At 23.7% G+C, this 21,002-nt stretch overlaps 1 protein-coding gene across 1 annotated transcript; it reads right to left on the bottom strand.

The window, feature by feature from the left end:
• Window positions 1–11,959: 11,959 nt before the first annotated feature.
• On the bottom strand, window positions 11,960–20,630 carry LOC145838943 (cullin-3-A-like). The gene is made up of 3 exons (XM_082946562.1): window positions 20,481–20,630; window positions 12,414–13,396; window positions 11,960–11,975 (listed from the first exon to the last, which is right to left on the bottom strand). Exons 1-3 carry the CDS (start codon window positions 20,628–20,630, stop codon window positions 11,960–11,962), a joined length of 1,149 nt encoding a protein of 382 aa, XP_082802688.1.
• Window positions 20,631–21,002: the final 372 nt, after the last annotated feature.

Here is a 21,002-nt window from a genome sequence, read left to right as displayed (position 1 = left end):
TTTACAGACTTTTATGCAAAAGTATTTTTTTTAACAATTTTTATTTTTAATAGACTTGTATAGTTAAGTTTCATAATGTAATTATATTTTTTCCCCAACTAATTATAGTTTTTTAAATATATGACCCATACAAGTTTTACTTAAAGTCTTAGCAAATCGATTTGAGGGATTTCTTGCTCAAGTGCTAAGAGTTTAGGTAAAACTTGTATGGGTCACATATTAAAAAAAAACATTAACTAATTGGGAAAAAAATATAATTACATTATGAAACTTAACTATACAAGTCTGTTAAAAATAAAAATTATTAAAAAAAATATTTTTGCATTAAAGTCTGTAAACCTAAAAATCGAAAATCGTGCAAAATTGGAATTTTTCTGAAAAGTTTATTTAGTAAGTTTCAACTTAGTTTAATAAGTATATTAAAAAAAAAATTGAAAAAAATATTATTTTTGGAGAAAAACTTGTAAAGTTACAAAAATTGAAAAAAATCAAAATTTTTAAAGGGGCCCCACTACAAAAGTACAACCCTAACTTGATGGAAATTATTGTGAAAAGCAAAGCAAAAGAACGTTCTTTAGTAAAAAAAAGTTTCAAGTTAGCATTAAAGAATTTGAAAATAATTGGTTTTAAAGTTTGGTTTAATAAAATTACAAAAAAAGCCATTCAAGTCAAGTTCATACTCGTGTTTTTTTCCTAGTTTTGTAAATCTTTCTTCATACAACAAAAGGTTATTGTTTGAAAAAAAAACCTAAAGAGTGCTTTAATTTAGTGAGTTAGTAATATACATGGTTTCCAAAAAACCTGAAACTTGACAACTTAGCCTAAAAAAATCAGAAAAACTTGGAACTTTAAAAAAAAAACTTTGAATTTTGAATATAAACTACTAAAACCTCAAATTTTGAACAAAAGTCTTTAAAAAACCTGGAAAAATCTTAATTTATAAACAAATTTTACATATCAAAGACCCAAAAAATCTATCGTATAGATAAAATAATTTTGTCATCATCAAAAATATTAAAAAACACATTTTTAAAAATTTACGATATCTTACCAATTTCGTTATACTATTCAACACAGTTTTTTTACCTAAACTTAATTTCAACTAAAAATGTACCCTAAAAGGTATAATTTTAATAATTTGGAAGAAACTTTGAAAACCTGAAGAAAATTTACCAAAAATGTTTGGCAGCCCTGCATATAATACCTATTTAGTAAACAAACTAAACAGTAGTTATTTAAATGTCATTTCCTTACAGTTAATGTATTTTGTTTAAAATGTATTTTTTTACCAAAGTTTCTTTCATAGATATTTTATCACCATACGTTATATTTCATATAGCGCAAAAACATTTGAAATAAATTACAATAGTATAAATAAAATAATACTATGTAAGGTTTATTTTATTTTAGTTTTACCACATTTTGTATTTTTAGAAGTTTTCTTTGTAGTTTAAGTTAATTCCCATGCACACCAATGAACGAAGATGCTCATATTTTAAACCATTTTTTATTAAACATTTAAGTTAGGTTAAGTGTAGTTTATGCACATTTTGTATTATTACTATTGTTATTGTTCTTATGTTGTTGTTGTTGTTGTTGCTATTATTATTATTGTTATTATTATTATTATTATTATTATTATTATTATTATTATTATTATTATTATTATTATTATTATTATTATTATTATTATTATTATTATTATTATTATTATTATTATTATTATTATTATTATTATTATTATTATTATTATTATTATTATTATTATTATTATTATTATTATTATTATTATTATTATTATTATTATTATTATTATTATTATTATTATTATTTTTATTATTATTATTATTATTATTATTATTATTATTATTATTATTATTATTATTATTATTATTATTATTATTATTATTATTATTATTATTATTATTATTATTATTATTATTATTATTATTATTATTATTATTATTATTATTATTATTATTATTATTATTATTATTATTATTATTATTATTATTATTATTATTATTATTATTATTATTATTATTATTATTATTATTATTATTATTATTATTATTATTATTATTATTATTATTATTATTATTATTATTATTATTATTATTATTATTATTATTATTATTATTATTATTATTATTATTATTATTATTATTATTATTATTATTATTATTATTATTATTATTATTATTATTATTATTATTATTATTATTATTATTATTATTATTATTATTATTATCATTATCATTATCATTATCATTATCATTATCATTATCATTATCATTATCATTATTATTATTATTATTATTATTATTATTATTATTATTATTATTATTATTATTATTATTATTATTATTATTATTATTATTATTATTATTATTATTATTATTATTATTATTATTATTATTATTATTATTATTATTATTATTATTATTATTATTATTATTATTATTATTATTATTATTATTATTATTATTATTATTATTATTATTATTATTATTATTATTATTATTATTATTATTATTATTATTATTATTATTATTATTATTATTATTATTATTATTATTATTATTATTATTATTATTATTATTATTATTATTATTATTATTATTATTATTATTATTATTATTATTATTATTATTATCATTATCATTATCATTATCATTATCATTATCATTATCATTATCATTATCATTATCATTATCATTATCATTATCATTATCATTGTTACTGTTGCTGTTGCTGTTGCTGTTGCTGTTGCTGTTGCTGTTGTTGTTGTTGTTGTTGTTGTTGTTGTTGTTGTTGTTGTTGTTGTTGTTGTTGTTGTTGTTGTTGTTGTTGTTGTTGTTGTTGTTGTTGTTGTTGTTGTTGTTGTTGTTATTATTATCATTATTATCATTATTATTATTTACTGTTACTGTTACTGTTGATGTTGTTGTTGTTGTTGTTGTTGTTGTTGTTGTTGTTGTTGTTGTTGTTGTTGTTGTTGTTGTTGTTGTTGTTGTTGTTGTTGTTGTTGTTGCTGTTGTTGTTGTTGTTGTTGTCGTTGTTGTTGTTGTTGTTGTTGTTGTTGTTGTTGTTGTTGTTATTATTATCATTATTATCATTATTATTATTTACTGTTACTGTTACTGTTGATGTTGTTGTTGTTGTTGTTGTTGTTGTTGTTGTTGTTGTTGTTGTTGTTGTTGTTGTTGTTGTTGTTGTTGTTGTTGTTGTTGTTGTTGTTGCTGTTGTTGTTGTTGTTGTTGTCGTTGTTGTTGTTGTTATTGTTATTGTTATTGTTATTGTTATTATTGTTATTATTAATACTATTATTTTTATTATTATTATTATTATTATTATTATTATTATTATTATTATTATTATTATTATTATTATTATTATTATTATTATTATTATTATTATTATTATTATTATTATTATTGTTATTGTTATTGTTATTGTTATTGTTATTGTTATTGTTATTGTTATTGTTATTGTTATTGTTATTGTTATTGTTATTGTTATTGTTATTGTTATTGTTATTGTTATTGTTATTGTTATTGTTATTGTTATTGTTATTGTTATTGTTATTGTTATTGTTATTGTTATTGTTATTGTTATTGTTATTGTTATTGTTATTGTTATTGTTATTGTTATTGTTATTGTTATTGTTATTGTTATTGTTATTGTTATTGTTATTGTTATTATTATTATTATTATTATTATTATTATTATTATTATTATTATTATTATTATTATTATTATTATTATTATTATTATTATTATTATTATTATTATTATTATTATTATTATTATTATTATTATTATTATTATTATTATTATTATTATTATTATTATTATTATTATTATTATTATTATTATTATTATTATTATTATTATTATTATTATTATTATTATTATTATTATTATTATTATTATTATTATTATTATTATTATTATTATTATTATTATTATTATTATTATTATTATTATTATTATTATTATTATTATTATTATTATTATTATTATTATTATTTTTTTTTTTATTATATTATTATTATTATTATTATTACTATTATACCTCATGTAGTATTTAAGCGTGTACAGACACATTTATAACACCATATTTATGACACAAAAATAGATTTTCATAGGTATATATTTTCAGTTTTCAAATATTTTTTTGCAAAATAAGTTAATTCCTATGCTTTGCACACTAATATAAACATATGATGTTTTTTGGAACTACTTGTTTAATACAAACTAGATTTAGGAATGTAAAATTTAGCACGTATGTATATTTTCAAACATAACAGTTTTAACTTTCAAATCAACAACTAAACATTGGCACAAACTCAGACTCAGTCAGGCAAGTTTGTAGATTTTTCAAATCAAGGTCCAATTTAGATGTTTTTTCAGTGAGTCCTTTTGTTGATGTGACGGAAATTCCCCAATATTTGTTGAGTCAGCATAAAAAAAATTATAACAAAATTATGTTTTAATTAGTTTTTAATATGTTTGGTAAGGTGGGTTAGGGTTAAAGGTATAAATATTAGAAAAAAAAATGATGATTGATGATTCAGCAAATATTAGGGTAAACACCTTTGATTTAAAATCGGACCCTGTTTCAGTTTTTGGCTTGAATTAATATTTTTGTTCTAAAATATCAGGCTAGCTTTTTTTTAATTTTGCTTTGTAAAGAGCCAAAATAAAATTATGATGTATGTTTTGTTATAATACGGTGTTGATTTGAATTATAATATATGTTAAATTTTTAGACTTAAAGCTAATATAATAAAAATAGTTTATATTAATTGTATACATATAAATGTGAACAACCAGTATTTCCAAAAAACCTCGAATTCCGGAAAAGCTTGGAATTTGATAATTTATGGTAAGAAATCTGGAATAACCTGGAGTTTGAGAATTTTTAAAAAACCTGGAATTTTAAACAATTCTTAAATGTTTTAACTTTTATCAATTATTACAATGCTCAGAAAAAAATAAGTTTTTCTATTTCATTAATGACTTAGTAAGTTTTTGTACTTTAGCTAGTAATATTAAAAAAAAAACTTAATTTTGCATTCAGGCTGCCTAACAATAATTTTTTTTGCTGTATATTATTACGCTGTTAATAAATTTCGTTATTTTTGTATTGTTAACTATATTTGAACTGGGTTGCAAATCAAACAGGCTAGTTTAAAGATTTGAATAATTCAGACTATTTTAACCTGTATAAGACGTTTTTTTAAAACTCAGGTGTGTGTGAAGATTTTAATACAAACACTTTGAATAAATTTTCTATTTCTCAGAATAGTTTTTATGACTGTAGTGTAGACTGTAGAGTTTACTAATTATAGTTTTTTTTTCTAGTCTACTTACATATTATGTACTTTTTCTTATTTATGGTATTTTAGTTAGGTATTTAAGCTTTTGTGTTTTTAGAAAGTTTTTTAATTTTTCAACTTTAAAAAAACGTAGGCTGATTTGGTAAAATTCAAAAAATTTCGCTTTTAAAGGGAAAACTTTATTAATAATAAATTAAGGCTGATTAATTACAAATTAAGTATTCTTTTTAAGTATTTTAGGATTAAGTATGTTGAATTGTTTTTTTTTTGATTTTCTACAATAAAAATAGAAATTAATTTTATTTAGTTAACTAATTACTGAGTTTTTTAAAGAGTGCAAACTGTTTCAGACACAAAAGTTATTTTCAAAAATTAATTTTCCTAAAAATATGAAAAAGTGGTTCATAATAATAAAAATGTATAAAAGTGACCTTTTAATGTTTTTCAACCTCAGTTTTTAAAGAAAGTTTGGTTGTAAGTAAAATAATAAAAATATTAAATTTAACTTATTTAATGTTTAAGAAAGTACACATTCTTAATTGAGCGAAAAAAAGAGCTCAAAAACTTGGTTAAATGATCTGGTGTACAAAAAACCTTTCGGTTATGTGTCATATACAAACATACAGTTTAATATCAAAGTTAAGTCCATAGTTTATTAAGACTTAAGTATATAAGTCAATATATATTTTACTTCAATAAATATTAATAATTTAAATAGGCACTCTATGTGTAGCTAAAAGTCATTAAAAAAAATAATAGTGAATAAAAGTAAAACTTTCTCTAGTGTGACTAAAACTAAAACTAAAAAAAAATGTTTAAATGTCACTAAAACTAAAACTGAAGCTCGCAAAGTTTTTGGAAACTTGAAACTTTACCCGCGAGCACCAACTAATCTAATCTATAACCAAAATTTTTTAGTGGCAATTTTTTTATTTAGCTGGCCAGACTCACCATTATATCTCTTTTGCGGACACATCATAAAGTTTGCACTGGTTGCATAGTTTTTATTAAATAGTCGCGTATAAAAAAAAAAATTATGTTGAAATAATAATTTTAAAAGCACTAATGCTTACTAAAAATATAGTTTAAAGAAAATAAAAAACGTTAGTTAGAGAAAACTAAAATTTATATGTTATACAAAATTTGTTTATTAACTAAACTACTCCATGCTAGCTTTAATTATTATATCACTATAAGAATATGGCTACATAATTACCTAAACATATCATTTTGAAGTTAAAACTAACAAATGTTTAATCACCATTTAGAGTTTTTTATTTCTGTAATTCTGCCAGCTTTGCCTACTTTCTTCTGCTTGTCGGGTCATACGATATTCAACTTAAGTTAGTTTCACCTCTATGCTATTTTTTTTTTAAATAGTAGGTTAAATGTTAATTTTTTGTACTTCAAGTTTTTTTAAGTGTTCTATTTTATCATTTACAAGCATAAGATTTTTAATATAGGTGTGTAAACTCCAATGATGTTTTATAAAAATAATATTATGCATAAAATTTACTTGTCTTTGAAGAGACAATTTTAATTATTTTAGGTGACTAATTGATAAATTAAAATGAGGTTGAAACGCTATTAGGTGTTCCTAAAGTTATTCCCAGAAGTTTTAAATATTTTCTTATACTTAATTCCTGTACATTTGGACTTTTACAAGTTGTAAACATTGGACAAAAACATTAAACTAGTTGTATAAAATTGATATATTTAAATAATAAGATTTACTATATTAAATTAATATACATTCCGTTTAAAGGGGCAAGAATATAAGTTATGAGGTGACGAACTGTATATCAAATCCAATATTTAAAACCAACGTGTTTTTTACATTTACAATTTAAATTAACAAAATTTATCATTTAAAATAAAATACAGATCAGTGCAGTTTAAATTTTCATACTTTAAGAATATAAATTATAAATTAAAAATACTTAAAACGTCTTTTAAAGTTTAGATAAACGAAAACAATGAACATCTACATACAAAATGAATGCAACAAAAGCGTAAAAGTCGTATAAAAATAGCGATATTAGTAAAAAGAAAGAAAAATTAAATAATTTTTTCTAGAACTAGATGCTTTTAAAAACATGTCTGTTAGTGTAGGTCGTCTTTTGAGTTTAGGAGACTTTTTATTGCTTTTTTTAATGATTTTTATAACCTTAAACTAGCGTTTTAGAATAAGAGAAATTAAATAAAAGTATAATTAATAATTTCATAGAAATTTGTTTAATAAAAATAAGTAATTACGTAATACATATGTACAATGTAGATTTTAAAGGTACAAGGAAGTACAGCATACTTTATTTTAAGTTTAGTGTAAATATATACTACATACAAAAGTAAAAACTTACATATAAATACTCAAGATTACTAATATACTTCCAATATTTTTTTGTTATTACAATAAAATAAAAGGCTTTCTTGTTAGGGATTTCGCATTTATTCTTAAACTTAATTGACTTTTAACATATTTTATTAGGCTAAATGTAATTAATTGATGTCCAAAATGTCCTAGGTACGCACTGCCGTTTAAGTCATTTTTTATTGTTTTCAAAGTGCGTATCTAGTTGATAGACAACTGTACTACATATTCTGGAGTTTGTACACTAAAACAATAGGAGCGATAAAAAACACTTAGGGGAATGAATAGTAAAATAACAATAATTAACTTACTCTAGGTATTTTAGGGTTTGTAATAGGGGGTTAAAAAAAAGTTCGAAAGTAGAAATGACGGGAGACTTGAAACTTACACTAAGTATTTTTAGGTTTGTATAAAGGAAGAGGGCCTATTCCTAACTCTTTAAAAGGGCGATTACAAATACGAACTAGAGAAAACTTGGTTTAACCTTAATGTAAAAAATAAAATAATAAAATATTAGAATTTAGAATACAATGAAAAATAATATTTTTCCAAAACTAAATTTCAAATTCAGACTTATAAAAACAGCCCTTATAAATATATTAATTGTATTAGTATTTGTTTATAAGCATGCAAACTAAAGTCTGCTGAATATGACTGGCTTTTAAGCTAAAATTGATAGGTACTAACGATAAAACCCGTAGTTCTTTAGTTTAAAGTTTTTATAAGGTTTTTTGAAAGTGACTAACAATTAAGACATTCTTAATAAGTTATATAGTCATTTTTTGAAACTCGAATATTCTAATAATTTATAACCAGTGCAAGCTTAGTTTAAAACTATAGAAATAAAAATAAAACATCAGCTGTTATAATAATATATTGTAGTGCTTATAAAGTAATTTTGTTTGAAAAAGTAAGTTTATATAGTTTACACAGAGAATTTAAAGTATTATAATTTAAAATTCTATGTAACTTATTGAACAGTTTTTTTTTTAAGTGGTCGTAATTTATTTTATGAGTTGTATTTTTGTTCACTATCAAAATTTATGAAGACAATTAAATTCATACCAAGGAATTAAATTGTGTCCATAGAGTATGAATTGATCACGGAAAAGTTATTCTTACCCCTGGTCCTTAGACCAAACTTTCTAAGTGCTTTTTTATCCTTTAATAAACAATAAGAAAAACAATATGGTATTTTAGTAGACATTTCACTTTAGCATGAGTTTTTCCTTAAACTATAACTTATCATACTAAAAATCACATAAACATGTTTTTTTAGTTTCGGATGATGATACTAAAAAACTTAATTATCCTAGCAACGACTTGAGATTTGAACTTTTTTTTTTAAATCTCTAAAGTTTGTTTATTTATTATCTTATTGAAAAGGGTTGAGTATAAAAGAGTATTTGTAAAGTGAGAATTACAAGACCATCAACAACATTTTAGCCTATTGTGTTTTACTAGGGTAATATCTTAGCTTTGCTGGAAAACTATCAAAAAATTAAAAAAATCACATTATATAATATGTACATTATACAAATATTAACCTCTTTTAGTCAAAACTGGTATAAAATAAACTTTCGTAAATATTTGACCTATTACAGAAAATAGGAAAATAAAACAAAAAATACCTTTGATATTAAGTCATCAAAAATTCAAAATTCTTATAACCCAATCTAAGTTTAGTAAATATTTATTTCTTGTTTATCTTGACTTAGGTCAAATTTTTACAAGATGCAATAAGTTGATTTGACGTAAATTTTTCTACTGTGTAAAAATTCGTAAAATTTTGATGATTTCTCTAGTATAAACTTTAAATTGAAAACTAGTGTAAATCAGTGACCATAGTTGCTATTTTGGACCTAATTTGATATCCAAACAAAAGTTTATTTTGTTATTTTTCATTATTTATTATAGATGGTGCTTTAAGTCGAGTGGTACTAAATTTAAAGTACTTTCATTGGTAGCTTATTTTAAACTACCAATTTAATTTTCAACCAAATTGCTTAGTTTTAAAGTTTTAAGAGTTTTATATTTTTGTAAATTATATTTTATACTATATTATTGACACTTGATTTTTGTTTAAGCACTCAATACTTGTTTAATTAAGTGCTTTTAGTCAGAATAATCTTATATTACTGTACATATATATACTTATATACTTAAATATACTTATACTGTTTGACAAATAATATGTTTGCTGTATTAAAATTGTTTTTTTTTCAACTTGAACACAAATTTAATAATTATACTATTCTAACTTCTGTATTGTTAATTAGTTCAGAAATATTGTTATTAATTAAAGTTGGACAACGTTTAGCCATTAAGTAAGTAGATTAGGAGTGTTAAAAAGAACGTGACCTGAATTTTCACCTAGAAAAGTATTTAAAAACTTTAAAGCGAAATTGTATAAAATTTTAACTGATTTAAAGGAAAAATTTTTGAAACACTTTAGTATTTACAAAATATATATAATGGACGAAATATAACTGGGTCCAGTTAGTGGTGTAAAATATTTCTAAATTAAATTTAGCAAGTTATTTTATTTTTATCGGCTGCCGACTCTTGTATAAAAGTTGTAGCTGCTAGAAATTTCAATGTTCAACAAAATCATAACTAGCTTTTCATTCTTAATTTTTTTCTAGTTGTTTTGTTGTTATATTTTCTTATAACTTTGTAGCAAATAGATAGTAGTTTTCAAATAGTTTTAAACAAGATTGAAAATTAACAAGTATAAATACAATACTTAATAATTATATGTTACATATAACTATTCAAAAATATAAATTTAATCGTTTGTTAACAAAGATCTGAGGGCAAAAAGTTCACTGTATATATAATAAAAACAAATTAAACAGTATTCTTTCTATATTACACTAATACATGTTACTGGGTTAACACACTTAAACGGAGCTCCGTAAAAAAATAAATACTGTAAGGAAAAAATAGAAGCTAAAGTTTACTTTACTTTATCTAATTAAGACAAAATGATTGAAATATCATATAATTTTATAACAGTCGGGATTAATATTATGTATTGTATCTATAATTAACTTTTAATCTACAATAATTTATAGTATTTATTTTAATTTCTAATAAACACTTATATATATCTATTTTAGCTTCTATTCTTTACTTACAGTATTTATTTTATAACAAAGCTCCGTTGAAGTGTGTTAACCCGTTAACATACAGAAACATGTGTTAGTGTAATAAAAAAAATACTGTTTAATTTTTTATTATTACGTCACATATAGAAACATGCTTTTATATTGTAATATTAAAATCTCTTTTTCTACAATAATCAACTACAAAATTAATAACTAAAAAAGTAAGCTTTTGAAACTTAAAACTGCTTATTGGATTATATGCAGCTTATTAGATAAAAAAAATTATCAAAAGCTTATCTCTAGTGCATTATTATAATCCAGTATTTATAAGTAAATTAATATTATCGCTATTTTTTGAAACAGACATATTTTGTAGTTTGTTTTCAAACTGGTACTTACTTAAAACCTGTAAAAGTAAAGTATTTATAATAAAGTTAAGCTATCAAAATTTGTTTGTTATACAAGCGTTCAACTTTTTACTTTAATCTAAATATTACTTTTAATAAATATAAAAACTAAACAATATATTAATAATGTTCATCAAAAATAAATTTATTTCTAATATTACTTTATCTGCTTTTTAATCACCGTCGTTCTAAATTTAGATCGTAGAAGTTGTTAAAATGAGCATAACGTTACAGTTGTTTACTATTTATAGTTTAAGGAAGAACTGTACTAAAAAAAAATATTATTAAATGGAAAAAATAATGAACAAGATTTACTAAACAGATCACAATACATTAAGTTTCATTTCACTATAACATTTAACTTACCAAATAAAAAAACCTTAATAAGCATCAATACTTTTTTATATTAAAAAACAATTTAAATTTTTTTTATCAGTTCAACAAATTTTGTTATTTGAAAAAAAATATTAAGTTCGGTATAAGTTAGTTAAAAATTGTATACTTACAAAACAAAAACTCTTTTTCAAAGTATAAAAGAAAAAAGTCGTCTTAAAAAATCAGAAAAAAGTAATTAAAGCAAATGTATTGAAACTTAAACGTACTTTTCAATTAAAATAAACAATTTTACTTAACATTAAAATACTACTTATGTATAACTTTTCAAATTATTCACAGCTTTTCCAGAACTTTCTTCATCGGTAAAAAGCTTTAAGTTCCAAAACACATTCATCTCTTTATGAAACTGTGAAGTAATTATAGTTAGCATAAACTATTTTAACATATACAACTACTGAGCTACATTTTGATATGACTAAAACTTACACATAACTAAAAATAAAAAATTTTCTTTAAAACTAGTTCACTGAACGTATTCAGGTAATAACTTTTTATTATATTTTTATCAGATAATAAGTATATGGATTTAACTAAAACCAATTGTAAATAGTGTAGTTCGTAATGGTAAAATAATTGATTACAATTATAAATGATATTTTTTGCGGAAAATACACACAATTTTTTTTTCATCAGTGCAGTCTTCATTGACGTTTCTACTGAAAAACTATGCTTTCAAAACTTTACAGCTTGGAAATTTTGCCGTACATATAACATAACATTGAGAAAAAATTCAAGTTAGTATATTAAGCTTATAAATACTTATTTATATAAAACCGCAACCAACCTGTATGAAACAGCACCGCCTTCACTCACACTCCTGCTAACAAAACCAAAATGTGTCAGGTAAGCGATTTCATGGTTCACATCTTCCGCGGACACTTCATCTTTAAACCTTCCTTTCAAAACTCTTTTGATCAGCTTCTTTTGATCGACATTCTCGTTCTCCATCACGATCCTCAATATCAGCGTCTTCAGGCTCTCGGGATCGACTTGACACTTTCTATCTTCGAAATCACTCATTGGAAACGAAATAGGGGTTTCCCCATCTTGGATAGTCTTCAAAGTGTCGTTGACCGCTATCAGGTCTGTCGGGGAAAAGTTTCTTTCCTGGTGCTTGTTTGGAAATCTTTGGAGTATTCCTTCGGAGTTTTGCGGAAAACACAGGGATTCAAGCACTTTCACCAGAAAGTTCTTTGAAATTCCAGTGACCAGCTCGATGTGATTGACCGCCCAGAAGTCTTTATCATTGAACAAGATCAACACTGAAAGCTGGTAGTTGTTCACCTTCAGCATTTTTCTCACAATTTTGTTATTTTTCTGATTTTGTGCATAGAAATAGACCTCAGCGTGGCATTCTGAATGCTGTAAATTCAAAATTTTTCCTCTAAATTTGCTCTCATAACATCTTTTGAACGAGCCATACTTTTCTCTTATTGCTGTTGGCAGATTGCAATTGGAAGTATCACTGCTCACATGCCAGTTGTACTTGTACAGTGCTCTGAATTGAGCTTCGTAAATTCTTAAAACTTCGTAGTTTTGCTTGTTTTCTTTTTTTAAATCATTGCTCAGGACTTCTGATACTTTCAAATCATCAAATAACTTTTCAAGGTCTATAGTGTAAAATGTTGCTTGTTTTTTCAACTCGCAAACAGCCAATTTTTCTACTTTCTCATCGGATAAGTTGTCAAGCAGTCTTGAACTTAAATGTTGTTTGTAAGCTTCGATAAAGTTATCTTTGTCTGTAACTAAATTAATAGTGTGTCTTACCTTATTTTTAAAATTTGTTTTTTCACCATTAAAGTATTTTTTAACTGTCTCATCAATACAGTCGGAAAATATATTGTCAGATAAAAAATTAGCTTGCAAAAAGTTTTTACTGTAAGAATACATTAGCTCTTGATAACTTTCAGATTTTGTGAAGACTTTATCGTAAATTTGAAAGTATGTTAACATATTTTCCAATAACAAGTTATAAAGCTCCTTTTCTTGGTTTTTATCAAACTTGGACGAAGTATAAATTTTAGTAACTTCTTCTATAAAATATTCAGAGATTAATTTAGCAACTAACATGACCCCATTTGACGTTTTGCAAAGTTTTTCATGAAGTTGTGATAGCATTTTTACATTTTTGTTATTTAATGCTTCTTGAACTTCGGTTTTTGCTAAAACTATAGCTTCGTCTAAATTAAACTTGTAGATATTGCCGTCTCCTTGTTTGTGTAATTCAAACAAGTTCTTGTGGTCTGAAGAAGATTTATTTGGATGATTAAAATTCATAACTTATTATTTTCTGTTTAAAAATTAGGCGTGATTTTACTGTAAATTTAAGTTGTACAATAACTAGTTTATATAAAACACTTAAAAAAAAATTAATTTTTGTAAATTATTATATTTTGAAACTTATTATAATATTACACAACAAGTTAATACAGATACTATACTAAAAAAAAAATAAAAAGCAGACTGGTAACTGTGGCCGTGCACAACAAGTAAAAATAAACTTTTGGTTTTAAATTAAATTACTAAATTTTGATTTGTAAATGTAAATTAAGGAAAAAATAGTATCATTTATGAAGATTAATTCTATCAAGTATTTTATAACGTATGAACATTTATCATATCAATAAAGTTTGAAAACGTTTTATTTGGATACTTACAAGCTAGTCATTAAACATTTTTAAGTAACTAAATAACAATTTTTAATTTTTTTTTGAAAAACTATACACACTAACAAATCAAGCAGTTAAAATATAACAAAGCTTACATAAGTATTGTAAAGTTTTAAATTTTAAGAAATGTTTTACAAATATTTCTTTTTTTGTCCAAAAAAAAGATTTTAGAGTTTAATTTCGATTAAAAATGCTAAAAGATCTTAGAATAAAACTCATTTTTGTTTTAAAAACTTTTCGTTCTGTATTTATAAGAACAATATTAAATGAGCTGTAACATAAAAGAATCAAAAAAATTCTAACATTTTTAGTACTCTCTATACTCTTTACTTTACTGATATGAACATTAGTTTCTACTTTCGATTAATAACACATACTGTAATAAATGTAAAATAAGTTTATGTTTGGTTACTTTTATAACCATTACACTTTTTTTTAAGTTTTATAAGTAATTTATTTTACTTGTTTTTAGTTTAATGTGTTTGTTTCTTTAAATTAACTAAGAGTTTAAAAAAGCTTAGTGTTTCCTGATTCTTGATAAAACTGCTGCAAGACGAGATAGTAACTAAAAATAAAGCTTTAACTCTTTATTTTTTAGAGAAATATAACTAAAAAGTTTACAAAAAGTATATTATTAAACTTTTGTTTCTAAGTTACCACACTTATATTATACTTTCGTGTTTGCTAAACTATTTTCAAATAATTTACACTTTTTGATAAGGGTAAACTAAAAAATTAAGTAGATGTGGATTAAATTTGCAAAATAACAACTAAAATGTACACAAAAATATTATTTATAACCATATGTAGCTGCCTAATGTTTACACAGTTTGTACTTAAGTGTATAAAACTATTTGTTATAAAAAAGTTAGATTTTTTTTCTTTTTTATAAAAATAAATTAAATTTAAGAACTTAATCTTAAAAAATACAGGAAATGCAGCTAGCTTAAGTTTAAGTTTAGATTAAAAAGAAAAACTCTAAAATTAGCTTGTTGTTACTAAGAATAACACCTTAGAATTAGTTGGTTGTTTTTAAGTATAAACGTTAAATTAATTGAATATTTTTAAGTGTAACACTTATAAATATGCTCAGCTTTTTTATTTATAATAACTTTTATGTATTCTTAATAGATTGTTACAAAGATACAAACAAATGATTTAAAGTGTATTAAAATACTTTTAAAGATTTTAAAACATAAAAATGTATTAGAACTATTTAGTTAAAAATGCTTTTTATAATCTATCTTAAAGATTTTTGAAACCAAAAAGTAATTTGAGTGATTTAAATATACAAAAATTGTTATAACACTTCTGTATGCATTAAACGCGCAAATTCAAAATCATTTGGGTAAATAAACTCAGCATAGTACTATTTTAAATTTTAAACAACCGTTACTAAAGAAACTAAAAACTATACTGGTCATTTTTTAGTTTATTAAAAAGTTGTACAATAAAACTTTAAATTTTTTGAATAAGTTAAGAATTGTACAAACATTTTATTCAAAAATTATTTTTTTTATTTTAAAGTAAAGACCTTTGACGGTAAGGTTTAAACCTGCGTTTTATTTTTTGATTTTATAGTTATGTAAACCAGGGACTTTTGCAGACAGTTAGCCAGATTTAGTTGTTAATGAAAATATGTTTAAATTATTAAGTATTACTATAAACTCAGAAAAAATTGAATTACAGCAAAATTGTAAACAAGTAACTATTTAACAATTTACATACTGTGCTTTTAAAATACTGTTCTACATTTTTTTTAACTTACACTAGTTGAGAGTTTTTAAATTTATTTTCATATTCGTTCCCTTGGGGCAAAATTTAATAAAGATAATTATTTCTTAAACCCCGCCTCTTTATGAGAAAGATTTAGCTTTTTTTTTGACTTTTTACTAGTTACCTGATATCGTCAACTTGGAGAAACAGTTTAAGTCTTACCTCACAGTAAAATTTAATTTGTAAATGAGAATTAATAAAATATCAAGCTAAAAACTAAACATTTTATTACTGCTTAAAACTCCATGTTGTGATTGCGACCAGAGAAGAGTGTTAATTATATCTTTTACATTAATATAATGTTTGTATAATGTTATGATGTTTCTTGAATATCAAAATTTTCTTTTAGATGCTTTATAACTATAGAATCAAATTTTTAAATTATAACAAAACCAACATTGTTTTAAACACTTTATTTTTAAGCAAGCTTATTAATTTAAATAATTTTTAAAGTAACATTTTTTATTTAATTGTTTCTTCTAAGTTTAGAACAACTAAGAGAAACAGTTTTTTATCTGAAATGTAATTCATTTCAATTACCAGACTAAGACAAAAACAAATCTTTTTTGAATTATAACTTAAGTTTTAAAATTTAATGCCGTCATCACAATTTTTTCTATTTGTTATATAGAAATTTAAAAATATAACAAAACACATTTCATTATTTCTCTAAAATTATTTGAGATCTTTCGTAGTAAGTCTTACCAAAAATTATATCTTATTAAGTTTAACTGAATTAAAATTAAAATAAGATTGTACTATAGTTGAAGTTTTAAAATATTAATTGACGTAATAAACAAATGATAAAACTAACTAAATGCTTATACTGTAGAAATTTGTTGTATGTACTAATAAAACTCGTTAGATTAAAATAAAACTAAAATAAACCAGCGATAAAAATAGATATAAAACTACACTTTAAACAAAAAACAAAAAATTTACGAGTAACTAGTTACTAAAAATTTACTTAATATAAGGATTTTAAAAGTCTAGTTTGGTATACGAACTTTTTCTGCTTACTTAAACTTGACTTTAAACATTGAATGCATAAGGCTTCCAGAATATGTAGCTGAAAAGAGTTCTCCGCTCTGACTAAAACTGAAAAGTTCTCTTTTTTATAAGATTCACATTCATGGTTGTCCAAAAAATGTTGCCCAATCGCCGAGAAGTATTTTTTCGTATGTTTCTACGAACGACCATCATACCAGCTATTCAAGATTTTCGGAACATGCTGATCGATTCTTACATGAAACCTATGAAATGTTTTTCCAACGTAGTCACTACCAAAGTGACAACTAAATTCATATATGATGTTACTTTTTTCTTGGGTGGGAGAAACATCTTTAAAAATTCCACTTTGATGTCGATCAGTATACAAAACTGTTCTTAAACGAACAAGGCTGAAATTCTGGCTTATTTCCTAAGAAATTTTCTTAGAAAACCTCTCAGAAATATTTCTAAGATAAGAAAGTTTTAAATATACTGTACAACAGAGTGACGTAGTGTGGTATTTTGGTCAGGGGGTGCGCAATTATTTTCTCAAAAAATCCCCTAACTTAAGACTTTTGTAATTAAGTATAAAAAGATCTTTTTATAAGTAATATAATTAAAATAAATTCATTAAGTAAAATAAATTCGAAGTAAATGTTTGAAAAAATACTTATTTATTACAAAATTAAACAATAAAAATAGTATAAATTTCATTAGAATTGTTATACTTGCACAAATTTAAACTTACTTAATAAAAATTGTTTTTACTCCTTACAGTAAACTTTATATCTTAAAAAATGAATATATTCAATAAAACGAAAGTATCTGTTTTATTCACGAAATAAATATCAAACTCTTTAATATGCAATACAACAGTGATAACAACACCTCATTGCACATAATCTAAATAAAGTTACACAGAAGTTAAAATAGACCAACTTTATAACTGTTATTACAATTTATTACAGCTTTGTAAAATAGTTAAAAATATACTTTTTAAATTTAATTCATCTGATTGTATTTGTTTAAAATAAAAATCACAAACAAAGTTTATTTCTCATAGGCCGACACGCTTTTTCTCGTATGTTTACAAAAATAAAGATCAGAAAACTAGCAGTAGTCTTAACATTTATGGTAGCATAAAAAAAAACTTGTAAAATTGTTTAGTTTTATTTTAAGCGTGACGTATTTTTGTAAATTTTTTGAAGAAAAATCTGTCATAAGGTTATACTACTGCGGTGCACTAATTAGTTGCGTTCTTTTTGAGTGTAAATTCTTATAAAGTTAATGAAGTTATAAATTTTTTGCTTATGGAGTTTTTCATCAACATCGGTGCGCACTTTCGCTTGCGCACCGAATCAGTATATTGGATAATTTCCCTAACTTTTCACTAATTGGTATTCAAAATTTTGTTTAACTTTTCTAATACTAGATAAACATAGTTGAAAAAAGGCAAATTAAGCAGAAAAAAAAACAATAAAGTATAAAGATATAACATTTTTTTTACTTCTTTTCTTTTTTTGGGTGGCACGCATGCGCCAGTGTCCCTCCCCACGCTACGCTTCTGCTGGACAATCTTGGTATTTCGAGCCAATCAGTTTTAAAGCTGTTGAACTTTTTGCTTTTGTTATAACTTTGGAAACTAAGTTACCTGGATAACCAACTTAGTTTCAAAAGTTATAACAAGAGCAAGAGGTTCAACAGCTATAAAAGTAATTGAAGTTATGCACCGGAAAAAAAACTGTTCAAACACAAAAATTGTACAAATTTCAAAAATTCTGTATCACTTTTTATACATTTTAGTTACTAGGTGCAACCATTTTTAGATTGAATAAAACTCAAAGTAAAATAAAATAAATGTCTGTTGTGTAGCTGTTAATAAATCGTATGTATATTTATAAAACTGCACAGTAAACATGGTTGGCAGGAAAACGTGTTGATGAAGCTTAATTTCAAATCTTTACAATTTTTTCGTTTTCGTCTTTGCCCGGCTTTAGTAAGTGTATTATTAAATTTTAAAGTTTTTTCATCTCTGGGACTTTACAGTGTAATAACACTCTTTTCTTTCCAAAAACTCAAAAGTTTTTTATAGGAGGCTTATTTGCTTTTTAATCTTGTTTTAACTTTTAGTACTTAATAGAGTGTCTAACGATTCTGTGCTATTTAACTTACAAACTAGGGCGTCGTGTGAGGTTGAGCGTAGGAGCAGATGCATCACCTAAACGATTTCAAATCAATTTTTGTTTACAACAATTTGCTTTAACTATGTAATTTCTTTTTTATTAAGTTAACTTTAAAAATAACATTTTTACGGGTTTTTAAATACTTTAAAAATGTCCGCACTACAATCAAATATACCGCTGTCGCCTTTTCTAAAGGTAGTTATTAATTTGCAGATTAAAAAAATTAATACCAGCAATTTTTTTTTCTATTAAACTAGTCATTTTAGGAGCTACTAATTTTTAGCAACTGTTCTGATTTTGTTACAATATTTTTTATACTGTTAGTGCTTTTAATTTTGAGCGCTATAAAAAATATTTAGAATGTGTAAAACAATTTAAAAGTTGTATAATTAATTTTAATATTATGTTGAGAACTTTAAAAAAATTTCATTTAATCTGTTTAACAAAGCTTTACAATTAAATTTTCTAATTGGTTACTGGTATGTATATTGGTATGTATATGTATACTGGTATGTATACATTGATTTTTTTTATTACTAAAATTTAATTATTTAGATGATAAACAAATTATGTGTAATAGCTCGTATGAAACTTTATAAACATGCGGTGTACGACTTGATAACTGAAAGGTTCCTTAGTACACCAGGTTCTTAGACCAAACTTTTTGAGCGCTTTTTTTATCGTTCAATAGACAATAATATACGAAGTGTAACAATATTTTATTTGAAGTAGTTTCTTCTTTCTGTGTGTCAAAATTTACTATTGCGTTTTTTAATATTATTTTGTAAGTTCTACAGGAACGATTAAGTATTTATTAATACTTGTATGTCTACAACGAAAATCAAAAACATTTTTCAAAACTATCAATTAAAGTTGATTTGTTTATGGTTGTTGATTTAATTGTTTCTTTACTTGGATTGTTTTATACATCTAGTTTGATTGTTTTTGAGAATATATCTCTTTAAATTTAGTTGTAAAAAATTACTCTTATTGTTTACTTGTACCCGTACCGGAGCTATGATCCGGCAGGAACCGAATCTCGGATGCTTATAGATCACTACATAAAAGTAAACTTTACTTTAGTGAAATATTCTTCAACTGAATGTTGAATGGTTAGTTTTTAAAGAAAGTATTTACAATTATAATTTAGAAAAAATTGTAGCCAATAGTCGACAAACATACAAAATAAAAATTTTCTTGTTGTCAATTTACATTTGAACTTGCTTAGCGAACGCAAGCAGCTAACACCACTTCCGCGCTTGGCGAAGCGGATTTGAATGGTTCGACCCGAAAGACGCGGTCGACCGGGTTTGTCTTGCATTTCGGTTCCCTGGCACTACTGACGCACGAACGAGTCAGATCCCCATGGTCCTCGCGCGGCATCGAAAGTCAGGGTGGACGGTAGTTCTGAGCTAAAATGACCCAGCTAATGCTCCGAAGGCCAGATCAACGACTTTCTCTCAAAAAATTGCAACGGGAAACTACTCATACAATCAAAAAATCCAACTAGGTTGTTTGCAAGTGATTTAATACCTCGCCTTTTGACAAGGAGCAACGCTTGTCTTACCCATGAAGGTCGGTAAGACACTTACCATGAAGGTCACTTGACGTAGTGACGATCCAACGGCCGTCTAGCATTGTTTATCGACGGTGAGGCACAAATGCAGTCATGATCAATACTTGTTTTAAGTCGGAGCTGTCCCATTTCCCAGTTCCGGCTCCAATTTCGGGCCCACCGACCAGTGACTCAGGAAA

Source organism: Thalia democratica, chromosome 6 (assembly GCF_965202585.1).
Source record: "Thalia democratica chromosome 6, ktThaDemo2.hap1.1, whole genome shotgun sequence".
Taxonomy (NCBI): Eukaryota; Metazoa; Chordata; class Thaliacea; order Salpida; family Salpidae; genus Thalia; species Thalia democratica.
The sequence above is the reverse complement of the archived record's forward strand: the minus strand, read 5'-3'. Positions and strand labels throughout refer to the sequence as shown.

What these genes read in the sequence shown, in the direction of transcription:
- LOC145838943 (XM_082946562.1), bottom strand. Translation starts at nt 20,630, where the DNA reads ATGCCGCGCGAGGACCATGGGGATCTGACTCGTTCGTGCGTCAGTAGT. An exon ending in AAGTGGTGTTAGCTGCTTGC is followed by an intron (nt 13,397 to 20,480) that starts GTTCGCTAAGCA and finishes TTTAAAAATAAG; the next exon opens with GTAAGACACACTATTAATTT.